The sequence below is a fragment of the Scatophagus argus genome, chromosome 3 (genome assembly GCF_020382885.2).
Source record: "Scatophagus argus isolate fScaArg1 chromosome 3, fScaArg1.pri, whole genome shotgun sequence".
Lineage (NCBI taxonomy): Eukaryota > Metazoa > Chordata > Actinopteri > Scatophagidae > Scatophagus > Scatophagus argus.
In genome coordinates this window covers 328,076-344,472 of record NC_058495.1, presented here as the reverse complement: position 1 = coordinate 344,472, position 16,397 = coordinate 328,076, and the positions used below count along the sequence as shown (strand labels likewise).

General features: G+C 42.6%; 1 protein-coding gene across 4 annotated transcripts in view; it reads right to left on the bottom strand.

The window, feature by feature from the left end:
* Window positions 1–16,397, bottom strand: part of LOC124054198 (dihydropyridine-sensitive L-type skeletal muscle calcium channel subunit alpha-1-like) — a 269,412-nt gene that overhangs the window by 129,343 nt on the left and 123,672 nt on the right. For all 4 annotated transcript variants that reach the window (XM_046379912.1, XM_046379903.1, XM_046379885.1 and 1 more), the window contains exons 10-14: window positions 14,788–14,948; window positions 12,432–12,657; window positions 10,980–11,187; window positions 6,988–7,108; window positions 6,735–6,849 (exon numbers count right to left, since the gene is read on the bottom strand). In XM_046379912.1, the coding sequence (XP_046235868.1) occupies window positions 6,735–6,849; window positions 6,988–7,108; window positions 10,980–11,187; window positions 12,432–12,657; window positions 14,788–14,948 (831 nt within the window). The remainder of the gene's footprint in view (window positions 1–6,734; window positions 6,850–6,987; window positions 7,109–10,979; window positions 11,188–12,431; window positions 12,658–14,787; window positions 14,949–16,397) is intronic.

The following is a 16,397-nucleotide window of genomic DNA, read 5'->3' as shown; positions in this document are numbered from 1 at the left end:
ATTGTCTTAAGACTGTCAGAGTCAACATTCATATGAATGTTAAAGTCACCTACTATAATGACTTTATCTGTACTGAGCACTAAACTAGATAAGAAGTCAGAAAACTCAGACAGGAACTCTGAGTAAGCAGCAGCAGGTGGGCGATACACAACAACTAATAAAACTGGCTTTTCTGCCTTCCAGTTTTGGTGAGACAGGCTGAGAGTGAGACTCTCAAATGAGCTATAGATAGATTTAGGTTTGGGGTTAATGTGAAGACTGGAGTGGTAGATTGCTGCCACTCCTCCTCCTCGGCCTGTGCCTCGAGGAACATGATAGTTAATATAACCAGATGGAGTTGATTGATTTAAACTAACATATTCTTCATCCCGTAACCAAGTCTCAGTGAGGCAGAATATATCAGACTGATGATCAATAATTAGATCACTGACTAGGAGGGATTTAGAGTGGAGGGATCGTATATTTAATAATCCACATCTGACTGTCCTATTTTTTGGCTCTAAATATTTGCTAGTTTGTATTTTTATGAGGTTATTATGATTAACACTTCTTAAATTTTGTGCTGGTTGGACTATGGGAGGACGAGGCACTGACACTATTTCTATGGGATTATTAATCTTAGTATTACTGTGTGCATTTATATTTTTATTTATTCTAATTTTAACGGAGGGCGGCAGTCCTACAGAAGCAGCAGAGAAGTGTGAAAGACAGCGACTCTGCTTCCTGGCCTCCACCCTGGGTTGTCAGGGTGTTGGTTGTCTAATAAACTTGGCCATATTGGTAGAAATAAGAGCCGCACCACCCCAAGTGGGATGAATGCCGTCTCTGCTAATGAGGCCAGGTTTTCCCCAGAAAGTCTCCCAGTTATCTATAAAGGCCACGTTGTTTTCTGGACACCACCGTGACAGCCAGCGACGGAGCGATGACATGCGGCTAAACATGTCATCACTGGTCAGATTCGGGAGGGGACCAGAGAATGCTACGGAGTCCGACATGGTTTTTGCCAAATTACACACCGACTCAATATTGACTTTGGTGACCTCCGACTGGCGTAGCCGAGTGTCATTAGCTCCGACGTGAATTATAATCTTACCATATTTACTCTTATCTCTCGCCAGCAGCTTTAAATTGCCCTCTATGTCGCCCGCTCTGGCCCCCGGGATGCATTTGACTACTGGTGTCGGCTTCACATATCGCAAAACAGAATCGCCAATAACCAGGGTCGGTTTCTCAGCGGGTGTGTCGCTGAGTGGGGAAAAGCGGTTAGACACATGAAGCGGTTGGTGGTGAACCACGGGCCTTTGTTTTGGACTACGCTTCTTTCGAACCGCCACCCAACCTCCCTGACTTCCCGGCTGCTCGGGGGCTGCCGGGGGGCGGCTGACATCAGCTAAAGTAGCTAAAGTAGGCCGGTCCACACAGGCTAACTGCTGCTGGCTAGCTGTCGGGACTAATGGACGGTGATCTACAGTACGAAGCCGGGCCTCTAACTCACTTAGCCTCGCATCCAAAGCTGTGAATAAACTACACTTTCTACACATCTCACTCTCACTAAAGGAGGCAGAGAAATAGATAAACATTTCACACACCTTACAGAAGACAGGAGAGGGAGAGGCAGAGGGAGAGTGAGTGGAAGAAGCCATGTTAGCACTACGCTAAGCTCAATGACAAACAGGACGGGGATCGGAAAAGGAAAGAATCTAGATGATCGTGTGGTTAATAAACTTTTCCTGAAGTGCTTGTGTACTTATTTGTAAGAACCAACCACAGTAAAAGCTAACACAAAATATGTCGACTGAAGTACACCAATACCACAGAACACCAAACGCTAGCAAGTGAATGAGTAGTGCAAGAACAGGAAGCGACGCAATACGCAATACGTTACCCAACGCAGGAGGTCCAATCAGAAAAAAACAAAACAAACAAAAAAAAACACACCACTAAGACTAAGGAGATCATCCTGAACTTCAGGAAGCACAGAGCAGACCCACCCCCACTTTACATCAACGGTGACTGCGTGGAGAGGGTCCACAGCTTCACCTTCCTGGGCACCATCATCTCAGCTGACCTCAGGAAGAACAATGTAGATCAGAAGCTGCTGGTAACCTTCTACCACACAACCATCGAGAGCATCTTGTCCTACTGCATCACAGTGTGGTTTTCACACTGCACTATAGCAGAGCGGGACAGGCTCCAGAGGGTGGTAAAGATGGTGCAGAGGATCATCAGCTGCCCTCTCCCCTCCCTGAAGGACATTTACCTGTCACGCTGCTTCAACAGAGTGATTAGCATTATCAGTGACCACACCCATCCTGCCTTCCATCTGTTTGACCTGCTGCCCTGGTCCATCAGAACCAGGACAAACAGACTCAAGAACAGCTTTTTTCCACAAGCACTCACCATACCGAACACACACATACACTAACCACACACACCACCCTGACCCGATATGTGTGCATTATGGCAATGTGCAATACAGCTCTGCATCCATCACCCTCGATGTGAGGGTCTAAGGGCAGAGCATGTTGCTATGATGTTATGTAAAGCCCATTGCTTGTAAAAATGGGCTATACATACATAAAGTTGTCTTGTCTTGTCTTTTACGTACTTAAATGTAGATGTAAATGTAGAATAATACCACTCCAAGGCTGTTACAATTTCGTTGTGTTCCTTGTACAATGACAATAAAGGCTTCAGATTTTGATTCTGATATCGATACTTCTGAGAATAAGACCAGTTTATTTCCTGTAATTTTGCTCCCACACATAGAAGTCCAGCTTCGTCCAGTAGTGGTCTCAATGTAGCCATCTTTGATTGTTTATCCAATCCTGTATTTTTCAAGAAGTTATTAATTTCTTTTGGGAAAATGATACTTTCAGTGAACTTTTTCCAATAAATTTTGGCTCATTGTACGCAGTTCCCCAGTGCGTCTTTGCTTCCTTTGTGCATGATATACAAAACACTGTATCCAAGCTATTATTCTCAAAGCTTCATTAAGTCCACCGTACTTGCTCTAAGAAAAAACGATTGATCTGTACAACATAGAACTGTGACCGTATTCTGGACATTTGTGACACATTTGTGGACATTTGTAACACATTTGTGATAATCATCATTAATGTCAGCCATGTCTTCAGTTTCGTATTCAGTTTCATGATTCAATTCTTTTCAGTCTGTCCGTGTCTGTGACCCTAGGGAACATCCTCTTTTTCAACTACCATGGCCTGGATGACGTAGAACCAACATCAGCATCCATCCTCTTTTGAAGCTTGTGCACCTAGTACCATGGACCAGCATGATTTCAATTTTCAGGTAAGGTCAAGCTCTGAGTCGCACTGATCTGATTTGACACAAATTGTGTCCATGGCTTACAGCTGCTCCTAATCCAATGAAACACAGTCATAGAATCAGTCCAAAAATTGATGTCAATTCATGTCTCTGCCAAATCGACTAATTTCGTAATCGACTTCATACTCCCTTTAATTCCAATCTGGAAAGAATCATTTATTCAAAGGAACAACCTTGGTCTTTGAAGCATTCCGATTTGTTTGTCCATGTCCATTTGATTTTGCAGTACAAATATGCTTTGGCACAATAGGCCTTTTCACTGGCATTAGTAAATAATGCATATACTATTATATTATTAATACATCAATCTTACTCTGTTGAATTTACTTCTGAATCACTATATTCAACATCAAAACGATATGGAGACACTATATAAAACTATTGGGGAGTCTGACCATTACACCAACAGAGACTTTAATGACATTGCATTCTAAATACATAGACATCTTTGCAGCTAAAACAACTTCCACCCTTGTTTCTGTGTTAATCTTTGCCCATTCATGCAGTAGAGCAATAGGGAGATCAGACACTAACGTTGCACAAAAATGCCTGGCTTGCAGTCTCTATTCTAGTTCATCTCAAAGGTGTTCGATGGAGGTGAGGTCAGGTCTCTATGCGGGCCAGTCAAGTTCTTCCACAAATTCATCCAACCATGTTTTTATGGATCTTGTTTTGTGCAATGGGGCACAGACATGGTGGAATAGAAAGGCTTTCTCCAAACTGTTGCCACAAAAAACTGTTATGCTTTGCTAGCATTTCCCAAATGCCTTGGTATACTGAAGCATTAAGATTCAATTTAGGATTTTTCATTAAGATTAAACTTTGGAAGTACTTTTGGAAACCATGATAAACAGCCACACATAGGGGTGTGTCTGGATACTTTTGTCTATTTGAGGATCAAAACCCTGACAACCCAGAGTTGAGTTGAGTTGAGACCAGAGTTAATATTGGACTATAATATAGATTTATTTTGTTTATCCTATTTTTTATACTTCGCATTTTTCTCCTTTCTCCTTTCTCCTTTCTTGGTCGGGAATACTGTAAGAACAAGAATTTCCCTCCATGGATAAATAAAGGAATTCTGATTCTGATTCTGATTCTGATAACTGAAACCTGGCTTCGGTCAGAAGAATATGTCAGCTTAAATGAAATCACTCCCCCCAGTCATATTAATACTCACATTCCTCAAGACACCGGCTGTGGAGGTGGAGTTGCAGCTATTTTTGACCCAAACCTGTCATTTAATCCAAAGTAAACTATCAGTCATTTGAAAGTCTTTTTCTCAGTCTCTCACATCCTACCTGCAACACAGTACAACCAATTTTTATTGTTGTAGTGTACTGCGCTCCTGGCCCATACTCTGAATTTCTACTAGAATTTTCAGAGTTCCTATCGAGTCTCGTCCTTAAAACTAATAAAGTAATTATTATGGGCGATTTTAACATCCACGTAGATGATAGTAATGACAGCCTTAGCCTTCAGTCAGCTTCTGTCAGTGACATATGGCATTGAAGTAGAACATTTAATAGTCTTTGAACAAAATCCCCTTCTATCTGACATTGTTTAATAACTTTAGAATTTGTACTATTTGACTTCATACCACCAAGTAAAAACTCATACATTAGATACTTGTCCGATAGTGCTGTGGCTAAACTTAAAGAAGCAGTTCTATTGTCCTGTTCTTTCTAAGGCACCAGTGTTTGATGGTAGATCAGTTCATCAATTTTGTCTCTAATATTTAAAATCTTGTCGTTAAAAAAGGTTATGAAGTCATTGCTGCTCAGGGTCACAGGGATACAAGGTTCGATCAAGGCAGTCCGTAGGGGCTTCCTATATAATCTAAGGACAGAAAGGACTTAGCCCGGGTGGTGAGGACAGCACAGGGGATTGTGGGCTGCAGTCTACCAGATCTGGACTCAGTTTACACTGCCCAAATCCAGAAGAAGGCAAGACGCATTGCCACAGACCCCACCCACCCGGGCAACGAACTGTTTGTACCGCTTCCATCAGGAAAGCGGTACAGGAACATTAAAACCAGCACCAACAGACTCAGGGACAGCTTCTTACCCAGAGCTGTTAAAGCAATAACCCCCCTACAGTGAAACACTCACGTCCTACCCCCATACAGGACTTCACACATACACCCTCCCCCGTCTATCTGCATACACACACACAGCATACACATAGTCTGGCACTAAGTGCACTTTGTTTTTATCTACCTCATTTTGTATTTTGTATTTTATATTTTTATATTTTTTCTTAAGTGTGCAATTTCAATTTTCTCCTATTTATAAGTGTGTTTTTAAGCTGAGAATCTGCACAAAATTTCGTTATGCTTGCATAATGACAATAAAGACTCTTGAATCTTGAATCTTGAAAATCCCTACGCTTTGATGTATAATTTGTGCATGTGCGATACACACTGCGGCCACGAAAGTTGTTCAGGTTTTTTCAGCTGTTTTTCAGAAGCTGAAATTTAGAGTGCGTGACATCATCACGGCTTGGCGGGAAAATTTTTTCATCGCTCCAAAATCTTCATAAAACTTAAACTGCTCCAGCTGGAAAACCAAAAAAAATTGAAACACATATGTATTGGAGAAAATTTAGCCCCAACCTTACCCGTTTAAACTTTGAATGACGTCTCTAGGTGAAATTATCACAGAGCTAGAGAGCGACAAAGAGAGCAATGTTTTGTGATTTTTCAGGTTTTTTTCTCTCTCTTTTTCATTCATCGTCTATGTCGTTCGCCCATCAATTTTTCGCGATTTTCTCGAGGAAAAACTGAGGATTTAGCTCAGAACTAGCCTCTGAGTTGCTAAAAAAGAGCTTAGTCCTGGGAGCTCGAGAAGCCGCTGCTCTACTGTGTGCTGCCATCTTGGAACTCTCTCTCTCTCTATCTTGCTCTCTCTCTCTCAACCCAACCGGTCAAGGCAGATGGCCGCCCATCTTGAGTCAGGGTCTGCTCTGAGGTTTCTGCCTTCTAAAAGGCCGTTTTTCCTCACCACTGTCTCCAAGTGCTTGCTCAAGGGGGAATGTTGGGTTCTCTATATTACAATTTAAGTGGTCTAGACCTGCCCTAATTGGAAAGTGTCATGAGATAACTTTTGTTGTGAATTGGCGCTATATAAATAAACTGAACTGAATTGAATACCCTCTGTTTTATTTAGTTTGGTGAGATGTTTTATTCCTGTCGAAACAAGTGTGTGTCTATATTCCTTCAGTGTTCAGGAGTCTACTTCCTTATTTTGACTAAGTAGTGTAACTTAACGGTCACATTTTGACATAATGTATAAATGTGTTGAACATTGTGAGTAAGACTGCAAGTCAGTATAAAACATGAAAAGATGGGTTTGATAAACTAAATGTGACATTGTAGGTACACTAACCTGAGTGCTTTCTTGCGTTTTTTCTCCTCTGCTTTCTCTTTCTGTGCCAAAGTCAGAGACTCAGCCTCTGCCAAATTGTCAACAGCAATGGCCAAGAAGACATTTAGAAGGATGACTTAATGACAGGGAAGTCAAAGATTTTGACACTGATTTGAAGTGAGCTGCATGGTCATGGTTGGAGTTCAACATTGGTTGAAGACACACACACACACACACACACACATATGCACACAGAGAGAACCTATAAGGATACAATTTCCACAAACGAAGAGGATGATGAAGTAGATGCTGACTAGAATACCAGGCATGCTTGGTCCTCCATGAGCAATGATGCCATCGTACATCACAGCATTCCAGTCCTCACCTGTCAGGATCTAAAACACATATAAGTTATAGAACATTGCTATCAGCAATATGTCATAGTTAAAATTGTAAAAAATCCAAACAAAAAACAGCCTCAATATAAACCTAAACATAGCATACATAAAAAGATGGCGCTGGTGAGGTCGGCCGCTGTCGTACCTGCTCCCGAAATTTGTTTGTATATAGTCGTTTTTAGCGTAATTTTTAACTTGTTAAGCCATCCTGTTGTAGGTCGTAACACATACGACAGACAGACACTAATCAACCTTGGAGCACAGTACTCAAACTGTGCTCCTATCAACTTAATCCCGGACCCGACCTGGCCCATCGACATCCTACGGGCAGGATACAACAACAACAACAACAACAACAACAATGGACGCTCAGGCCGCAGGTCACGGAGAAGGCCCAGAGGGAAACGAGCCGGCGTTAGGAACAGACTGAGACGCAGAGCACACCATTCACCTCTGCCCAGCATCCTACTCGCCAATGTCCAGTCACTGGAAAACAAGCTCGATGAACTCAGGGCCAGAATAAAGTTCCAGAGGGATATGTGGGACTGTAACGTCATCTGCCTCACTGAGACATGGCTGACCCCCCTGACTCCGGACCACGCCGTTCAACCAGCGGAGTTCTTCTCAGTTCACCGCAAGGACAGGACGGGCGAGTCCGGTAAATCAAAGGGAGGTGGTGTGTGTCTGATGGTAAACAACAACTGGTGTGACAATGTTGTGTCTCTCAGACACTCATGTTCCCCTGACCTGGAGCTCCTGACCATCCAGTGCCGTCCTTTCTACCTGCCCCGCGAGTTTACTTCGGTCATCATCAGCGCTGTTTACATCCCACCTCAGGCGAACACGGACACTGCTCTCACCGAGCTACATGAGGCTATATCCACCTATCAAGCTAACCAGCCTGATGCAGCCCTCATCGTGGCCGGGGACTTTAACCGTGCTAACCTGAGGAAGGTGATGCCGGAGTTTAAACAACACATCGACTGCCCCACCAGAGGAGATAGGACTCTGGACCACTGTTACTCTCCTTTCAAGGATGGTTACAGGGCCAAGTCTCTGCCTCCGTTTGGCCTTTCGGACCACAGTGCAGTCCTTCTCATGCCGAAATACAAACAACGGCTGAAGCAGGAATCTCCTGCAGTCAGAGAAGTAACACGGTGGACTGACCAATCAGAGGCCGCTCTGCGGGGCGCACTGGATTCAGCGGACTGGGATATGTTTCGGTGCAGCTCGGACGGTGACCTCAACGAGTTCGCGGAAGCGGTTGTGGGATTTATCGGGAAAATGGTGGAAGACGTAACACCAACAGCCACCACCAGAACTTTTCCCAACCAGAAGCCGTGGGTGGACAAAAATGTCCGCGACGCGCTAAGGACCCGCACCGCCGCCTACAACTCAGGACTCGCCACCGGTGACATGACGCTGTACAGGGCAGCCACCTACGCTGTCCATAGGACGGTGAAGGGGGCTAAACGCCGCTATGCCGCAAGACTGGAGCTGCAGATGGAGGGGAGCAACTCCAGGGCGCTGTGGCAGGGACTACGCACCATCACGGACTACAAAGCTGCACATCCACCCGAGATGAGAGTCGACGCTTCTCTGGCTGATGAGCTCAACAACTTCTTTGCACGCTTCGAGTCGGACAGCAGGCAAGAAGCTGCGCTCCCAGCCGGTGAAGAGGTGACGCTCACTGTGACGGAGCTGGAGGTGAGAAGGATGTTTAAAAGTGTAAACACCAGGAAAGCAGCAGGGCCTGACGGCATTAGCGGTCGAGTCCTCAAAGCCTGCGCTAACCAGCTCGCACCGGTGTTTACAACGATATTCAACCTCTCCCTCTCACAGTGTGTGATTCCCAGCTGCTTTAAGAAGTCTGTTGTAGTCCCCGTCCCAAAGACAGCCCAGCCCAGTAATCCCAATGACTATCGCCCCATAGCCCTCACATCTGTGGTGATGAAATGTTTTGAGAAGCTGGTCAAAACATTCATCACCTCCTCTCTGCCCCCCAACCTGGACCCCCTACAGTTTGCATACCGCCCAGACAGATCCACAGACGACGCCATAACCTTCCTGCTGCACAAGACACTTTCCCACGTAGACACTAGGATGGGGAACTATGTGAGAGTGCTGTTTGTGAACTACAGCTCAGCATTCAATACCATAGTCCCCTCCAGGCTGGTAACTAAGCTGTGTGATCTTGGACTGAACTCCTCCCTGTGCAGGTGGATCCACAGCTTCCTTACTGGCAGACAACAGGTGGTACGCGTGGGCCCCCATAGCTCATCCCCTCTCACCCTCAACACTGGATCTCCCCAAGGCTGCGTGCTGAGTCCCCTGCTGTACTCCCTGTATACACATGACTGTGTGTCCACATCAGACAGTAACACCATCATAAAGTTTGCTGACGACACAGCCATCGTGGGGTTAATCTCCCACAACAAGGAGGAGGCCTACAGGAAGGAGGTCACCCACCTGGAGAGCTGGTGCCAGGAGAATAACCTCCTGCTGAACGTCAGCAAAACTAAGGAGCTGATTGTGGACTACAGGAAGAAGCAGCAGAAGGACATCCGTCCACTCTGCATCGGCGGGTCTGAGGTGGAAAGGGTGGACAGTTTTAAATACCTCGGTGTGACCATCACACGGGACCTGTCCTGGTCACTGCACATTAACAGGACTGTTAAGAAGGCCAGGCAGCGTCTCTTCCACCTCAGACGCCTCAGAGACTTCAGGCTCCCCCTCAAGGTGCTCAGGAACTTTTACACCTGCACCACTGAGAGCATCTTGAGTGGGAGCATCACCACATGGATGGGCAGCTGTACAAAGCAGGACCTCTAGGCCCTTAGGAGGGTAGTCCGCTCAGCTGAGCGGACAATCAGAACAACCTTACCCGACCTGCAGGACATTTACACCGATGCAGGTCAAGAGCCGAGAAGATCCTCAGGCAACCCCATCACCCCGGAGACTCACTCTTCTCCCTGTTGCCATCAGGCCGTCGGTTCCGCTGCCTGAGAACCAACACTGAGAGGATGAGGAGAAGCTTCTTCCCCCAGGCCATCCGTCTGCTCAACAGTGAGCGTTAATCTGAACAATCCCACTCCCACCTGCACTACATGCACTAGATGTAAATACCACTCATGTAAATACTGCACATTTTCACTTTTTTTAAATTTAATTTTAATTTTATTATTTTTCTTTAAATTTAAATTTTTTATTTACCTATTTTTTGGTAGCAGGGACATAAAGAATTTCACTGCACATTGTACCGTGTATGATTGTGTGTGTGACAAATAAACCTATCTTGTATCTTGTATCTTGCATTATGGGACCTCTAACAATTTAACAGTAAAGCTTCCTGTAAGATTCCAAAGTTAATTTAAAAGTGACATATAGCATGAAAGCTGATCAACTGACTGTTATACCAAGCACATTTCCGAACATGAGCCACATTAGCAGTAGACACCACTGAATTCTAATTCTATTTATCATGACTTAAATTAAAAACTTCCAAATAAGACAGACATATGGATATGCATTCTTTTGATCAAATTTATAAAAGCATGCATATGCCTGATTGTTTTTTTTATAAATCTCAGTCATTGTTAAAAGAGGTGCACATGCACAAGCTTCATTTACAACCCCACAGTTTGCCATAAATCAGTGCTGAAGCATCCTTATCCATCTATTTGCATATCGACCACTCATTAGACATCAATTATAACTAAGACAAAGAAAAAAAAAAGTTCAATTTAAAGGTCCAAGTTGCATCACCTAACTGACAGCTGCAGAGTAGGTGTAATTATGCACGGCTATGGATACCTGTAAACTATCAGTGGAGTATGAATTATCATTATTAAAAAAAAAACTGTTGTACCTGGAACACAGTGATGAGAGCCTGAGGGAAGCTGTCAAAGGTGCTGCGGGGTTTGGGTTGATTAGGAAAATTAAACTTCCCTCCAAACACCTGCATACCCAGCAGGGAGAAGATGACAATGAAAAGAAAGAGGAGCAGCAGCAAGCAGGCAATGGAACGGACTGAGTTCAAGAGGGAAGCCACCAGATTACTGAGAGATGTCCAATATCTAGGGCACACAAGATAAATTCTTCAGTTATTCTGCTATTTGTATTCAATCACAAAACTGTGCAACAAAAAAGGAATTGTTTAAATTTGCTTAAATTAGACCTATCTTTGTTTGAATTTACCAGCAACCAGCACTGACAAGTTTATTTTTCAACTGAAAAATTGTAAGCTCACAACATGTCTTTGCCACAAGTATTTAATCGTGCAAATTTAAGGAATCATTAAAAAATGTTTGTGTATTGATGATTAGATTAGCACTGTTAATGATTAATATTAATTGATATTTTATTGTTATTAGACTTTTTTTAGATCTTATTACATATTTTTTATTCATCAGTCAGGTTTAAACTTGTATGTAGCACATATGTAATGTAGAAGGTTTATTTCTCAATGATCAACCAGGCTGACAATAAGAACAATTTGAATTATTACTCCTTAAACTTTCAGGCTCCACAACAGGAAACAAGTTCATTTCATGTTCCTGAAAAACTGACTACTGTCACGCTGTGTGAGTTTTGGTTGTGTCTTGTCTTTTGATTTTTAGTCCACATGTCATGTTTGATGTTGTTAAGTGTATTAGTTTCCATGTATTATGTTCCAGGTTTTTGTCATGTCCTGTTTTATATTGAAAGGGTCACTTCCTCTGGGTGTCTCTTCTTCATGTATCTTTACGTCAGTTCATTTTGATTGCTTGCTCCTCCCTAATGTGTTGCACCTTTGTCTTGTTATCTTGTCTATTCAGTCCTCATATTCTTGGTCACTCTTTGTCAGTTTGTTGCTTTTCTTCTGCATGCTATGCTTTGTCTCATCATGCCATGTTTCATCACCACAGTTTATCCTTGATCCTTTTGCCACAGTAAGTGTGTGATTTTGAGTTATTCTAATATTAAAAAGATTATTATTTTGGACCCCTGCCTCTCTTGGTGACTCTGCATCGGGGTTCAGCCCTCTTCACCAGCACCATGCTGACAATTATATTGAGTGGAGCCCCTACTGTACATCTTCATTCTCCTCTGTCTTATGCTGATTTAAGTATTTCTCTGTTATCTCTGCACTTGAAATAAACTTAAAAGGGAAGCTAAAGCCAAATGTATGACACATAAATGAATTAACTGCTCTGAAAATTGTAATTTGCAGCACTTTTAGCTGTATTTCTCAACATACACATAGATAAACTTTGTAGATTTAAATCAGCTAAATATAAACATATTGCATAATAGTTATGTTTAATAAAAGCTATCCCACCTTGTGACTTTGAGGAGGCGGAGTAGGCGTATGCAGCGCAGCACAGAGATGCCCATGACTGACATGACACCCATGTTGACAAGAATGAGCTCCATAATGCCAGTTGACACCACAAAGCAGTCAAAGCGATTGAAGAGAGACATGAAGTAAGAGGGCAAGCCTAGAGCATACATCTTCATGAACATCTCAAGGGCAAACATAGACAGGAGTAGCCTATTGGCATTGTCTGTTGATGGTGGATGTGGGCCAGCAGTATGGAAAAAAAATAGAATTAAGGTTAGAAAAAGACAAAGAGAAAAAGAATTATTTACTTCTTCTAAGACTGTATCATTAATCAAGTGCATTGAAAATGTGGAGGTTGGAGCATGCCCTTAATCAGTGGTTTATAGGTGGCTGAAAACAGTTTATAAAGTAATAAATGCCAGTTACATTGCTTAAATAACAATGCATTGTTTTATTACGATTAAAAAAGGTGGTGATTGATCACCATGTTTTACTCGATTTAAAAAGTTCAATGACATTTTAGTTATGATTCCTTCTGCACGCCTTCAAGGTCCATAACCTCGCCCCTCCTTATCTGTCAGGAAATTCAATCGCATGCAACTGGACTTAGTTATTTGTCTTTGAAGACGTTTCACCTCTCATCCAAGAGGCTTCATCAGTTCATGCTCGCTTGACTAGGCTGGGACTAGTCCAACTAGCTGGTGTGGAGACCCAGGCATTTAACCTCTGTGGAGGCATTCACATGACCAGTGGTGTCATAAGCTCGTTTAGTGTTCCATTGTGCCAAACGGCAGTCGTTGAGAGACAGTCGTTGGGGATGGTAAAAAAGTTGGTTTCAACTTCATTAATGCTCTGTTGTGTTATAACGTCAGTCGTTAGAGTCACATGGGGTCCTTTGTGAATGGCAGTTGTTCTTAGAAGCTAAGTTGTTGAATCTCCTGGGAAGGGATGAAAGGACAGCATTGTAAATTGGAGATAGGTGGTGTCGCAGACCTCCTCCTCTGTTGAGAGATGATTTTTCTAATTTCACATAGATGGCTTCCTTCCTTTCCCATCTTGGACAGAGAGGATAGATGGTTTGAAAGCGGAGTAAAGGAAGCCATCTATGTGAAATTAGAAAAACCATCTCTCAGCAGAGGAGGAGGTCTGCGACATCTCCAATTTACAATGCTGCCCTTTCATCTCTTCCCAGGAGATTCAACAACTTAGCCTCTAAGAACAACTGCCATTCACAAATGGCCCCATGTGACTCTAACGACTGTCGTTACAGTCAGTTAACACAACAGAGCATTAACAAAGTCGAAACCAACTTTTTTTTTACCATCCCCAACGACTGTCATTTGGCACAATGGGGCACTAACGAGCCTATGACACCACTGGCCATGTGATTGCCTCCACAGAGGTTAAATGCCTGGGTCTCCACACCAGCTAGTTGGACTAGTCCCAGCCTAGTCAAGCGAGCAGGAACTGATGAAGCCTCTTGGATGAGAGGTGAAACGTCTTCAAAGACAAATAACTAAGTCCCGTTGCGTTTGATTGAATTTCCTTGAGATATTTAGTTGAAACTCAGCAAATGATGAGTTTCCTTCATCATGAGTATCGATATTGCAGCAGAGAGGGGAAAAAATGCACTTAACCAAGCAGTATGCTTTCTTTGAGGAAGCCCACCTAATTTTGTGTTTTAAGAAGGGAGAGTAAATTAGAGAATAAAGGGGTAACGACTTTGTGTTAAAGCTATAGAAACAGTAACACACAAATAAAGATACTAAGTTGTTTGTTTTTGTTTTTTGTTTTTTTTTAAAAAAGGGGGGCATATTGTTAATTTTTCCAAATTTTAAGTTACACTTGGTTCACAGACAGAAGTAGTGTTGGTATTTGTTAACAGAAAAAGAGTGAGGCTATCTTTAAAGAGAAAGATATCAGGATTAGAGCATAACTATCTCATTTAAACAACTTGAACTGTAATGATGCCCATTTGATGCCTTTTTAATGGTTGTTTTTGGAAATGTGATGTCATGTAATTAGAATCACAAATTGCATTTCTAATATCAAATAATTAACTGATGACCATTAACCTTTGAAAACAGTGTTGAATTATTCCAGTGATATGCTGGCTTCATTTATCATAAATCATAAATGTTGCTTTGTGCCTTTGCCAACTAAACCTGAACCTGAATCTGAACCCAAACTCAAACCTACTGAAGAAAACAGTCTGGCCAGATTTTCTTTGTATGCATTTGGAAGTTAACACAGAAACCTCAATTGTTATGTATTTGTTTTGCTCTAACCAAAAGGAAGCTGATTAAAGAAAACTAAACATTCTTAATACTTATAATGTTCACATTGTGCTGACCTTGCCAGGTTGTGAGTCTCTGAGACTGCTTGTGGTGTTCTGTCGCAATGGCCAGCGTATTGAGGAAGACGAGCATGATCACCCACCAGTAGAATAGCCTGGATTTCACATACACTCTGCATTTGCGGCGTAACCAACGATTCCAAATACGAGCCAGTTTACTGCACAAGAGAAGAAGACGGAAAAGTTTTATCAAGAGAAATGGTGGGTCTTCATAGTGGTCCTAAAGTGTAGGCCCACATGGACTGCACATTCCTTACTTCTAGTGTTTTCCAGAAGCATTTAAGTGTAAATCCTATCATTTTCAAACACAGGAACCTCAGAAACAGCTGTATGACTGGAAAGTTATCGAGAGTCCTTTACTCCTCTTGACCTTCACTAACTAACTAATAATGTTTCTTCAAACCCAATTAATTAATTAAGTTTTACCTTTAGTAAGCATTTCTATACTATATGAAATGATATGAAAAACCTCTATTAACAGGCAATATACCACAGTAATTTAAAGAAGATGTTGAACCTCTACTTAAAAATCCTACTGTTGATTCAAAGGGTTAAGACAACAGGCGGGAATACATGTAGGCCCAGAAGCCTGATCCAGATTGTTAGAGCTGTTGGTGCCAAACCCTTAACGATCTCACTTAGTTGTGAAATTTGATTTAAATTAAAAAATCCTGGTCTCTCATTGGGCGAGAGTCACTGGAATCCCTGGGATCCCCGGGGACCTCTGGAGATATCATACAGGAGAGAAAAAAACTATTAAACTATTAAAAAAACTCATTTTTTTCGAGTGCACCATCATTATTATGAGAGCTACTCTAGGCTTTCCTCTGTGACTTGGTATCTAAAAGGGAGCACCCAAAGCCACAAATCTGTAACTCACTGGTTGTGAAACAAGACTGTTTTACTAGGATCCAAAGGGTATAGCTGTGCCAAATCAGCTGATCTTACCCATCACCTACAGAGGGACGAAAGGGCTTTGTCGAGGAGAAAACGAATTACAATTATTCTCTAATTAAGTTGACTCAGCTGTTTTTTCTTGCTGCCATTTGAGCAGATCAGCTCACCGTAGCTGCCAGAAGAGCAAATAATGGCTTCACCAGCTTCTAGCCAAGGACCACAAGAGCGGACTTTTACACAATTTAATTGCACTCTGCGACACATGCTTTTGTCAAGCCTACCACTGTCAAGTCAATCAACTGAGATTTTGCGAACTGGAAGACTGGTGTCAGGTCAGATGAACTTCAGTTTGTCTGCCTTGTTACCATGTGGTAAAATAGTACAGCCAATTGTGCCAGTGTAAAGATAACATGGTAGCATAACAATTTGCTTCTTGCTGGGCACATGTTTTACCATGTTGCACCCCTTCTGTTCCATACACTCTCCACTCAAACCTCACAGTTAAGCCTGCCATCTTTAGCTCAGCAAAGCAACGTCACTCACATGATCTTGTCCACCATCTTTGCCCTTTCCCTCTCCTCCCTACAAACACACACACGCATCCCATGTGCGTGCTAGTTTGCCTTAACTGTAGTATAGTTGCTTGTGTTTGTTGTTTTAGCTACACTTTTTATAACAGATCTTTATTTGCGAATTTGGTGATTGTAAAT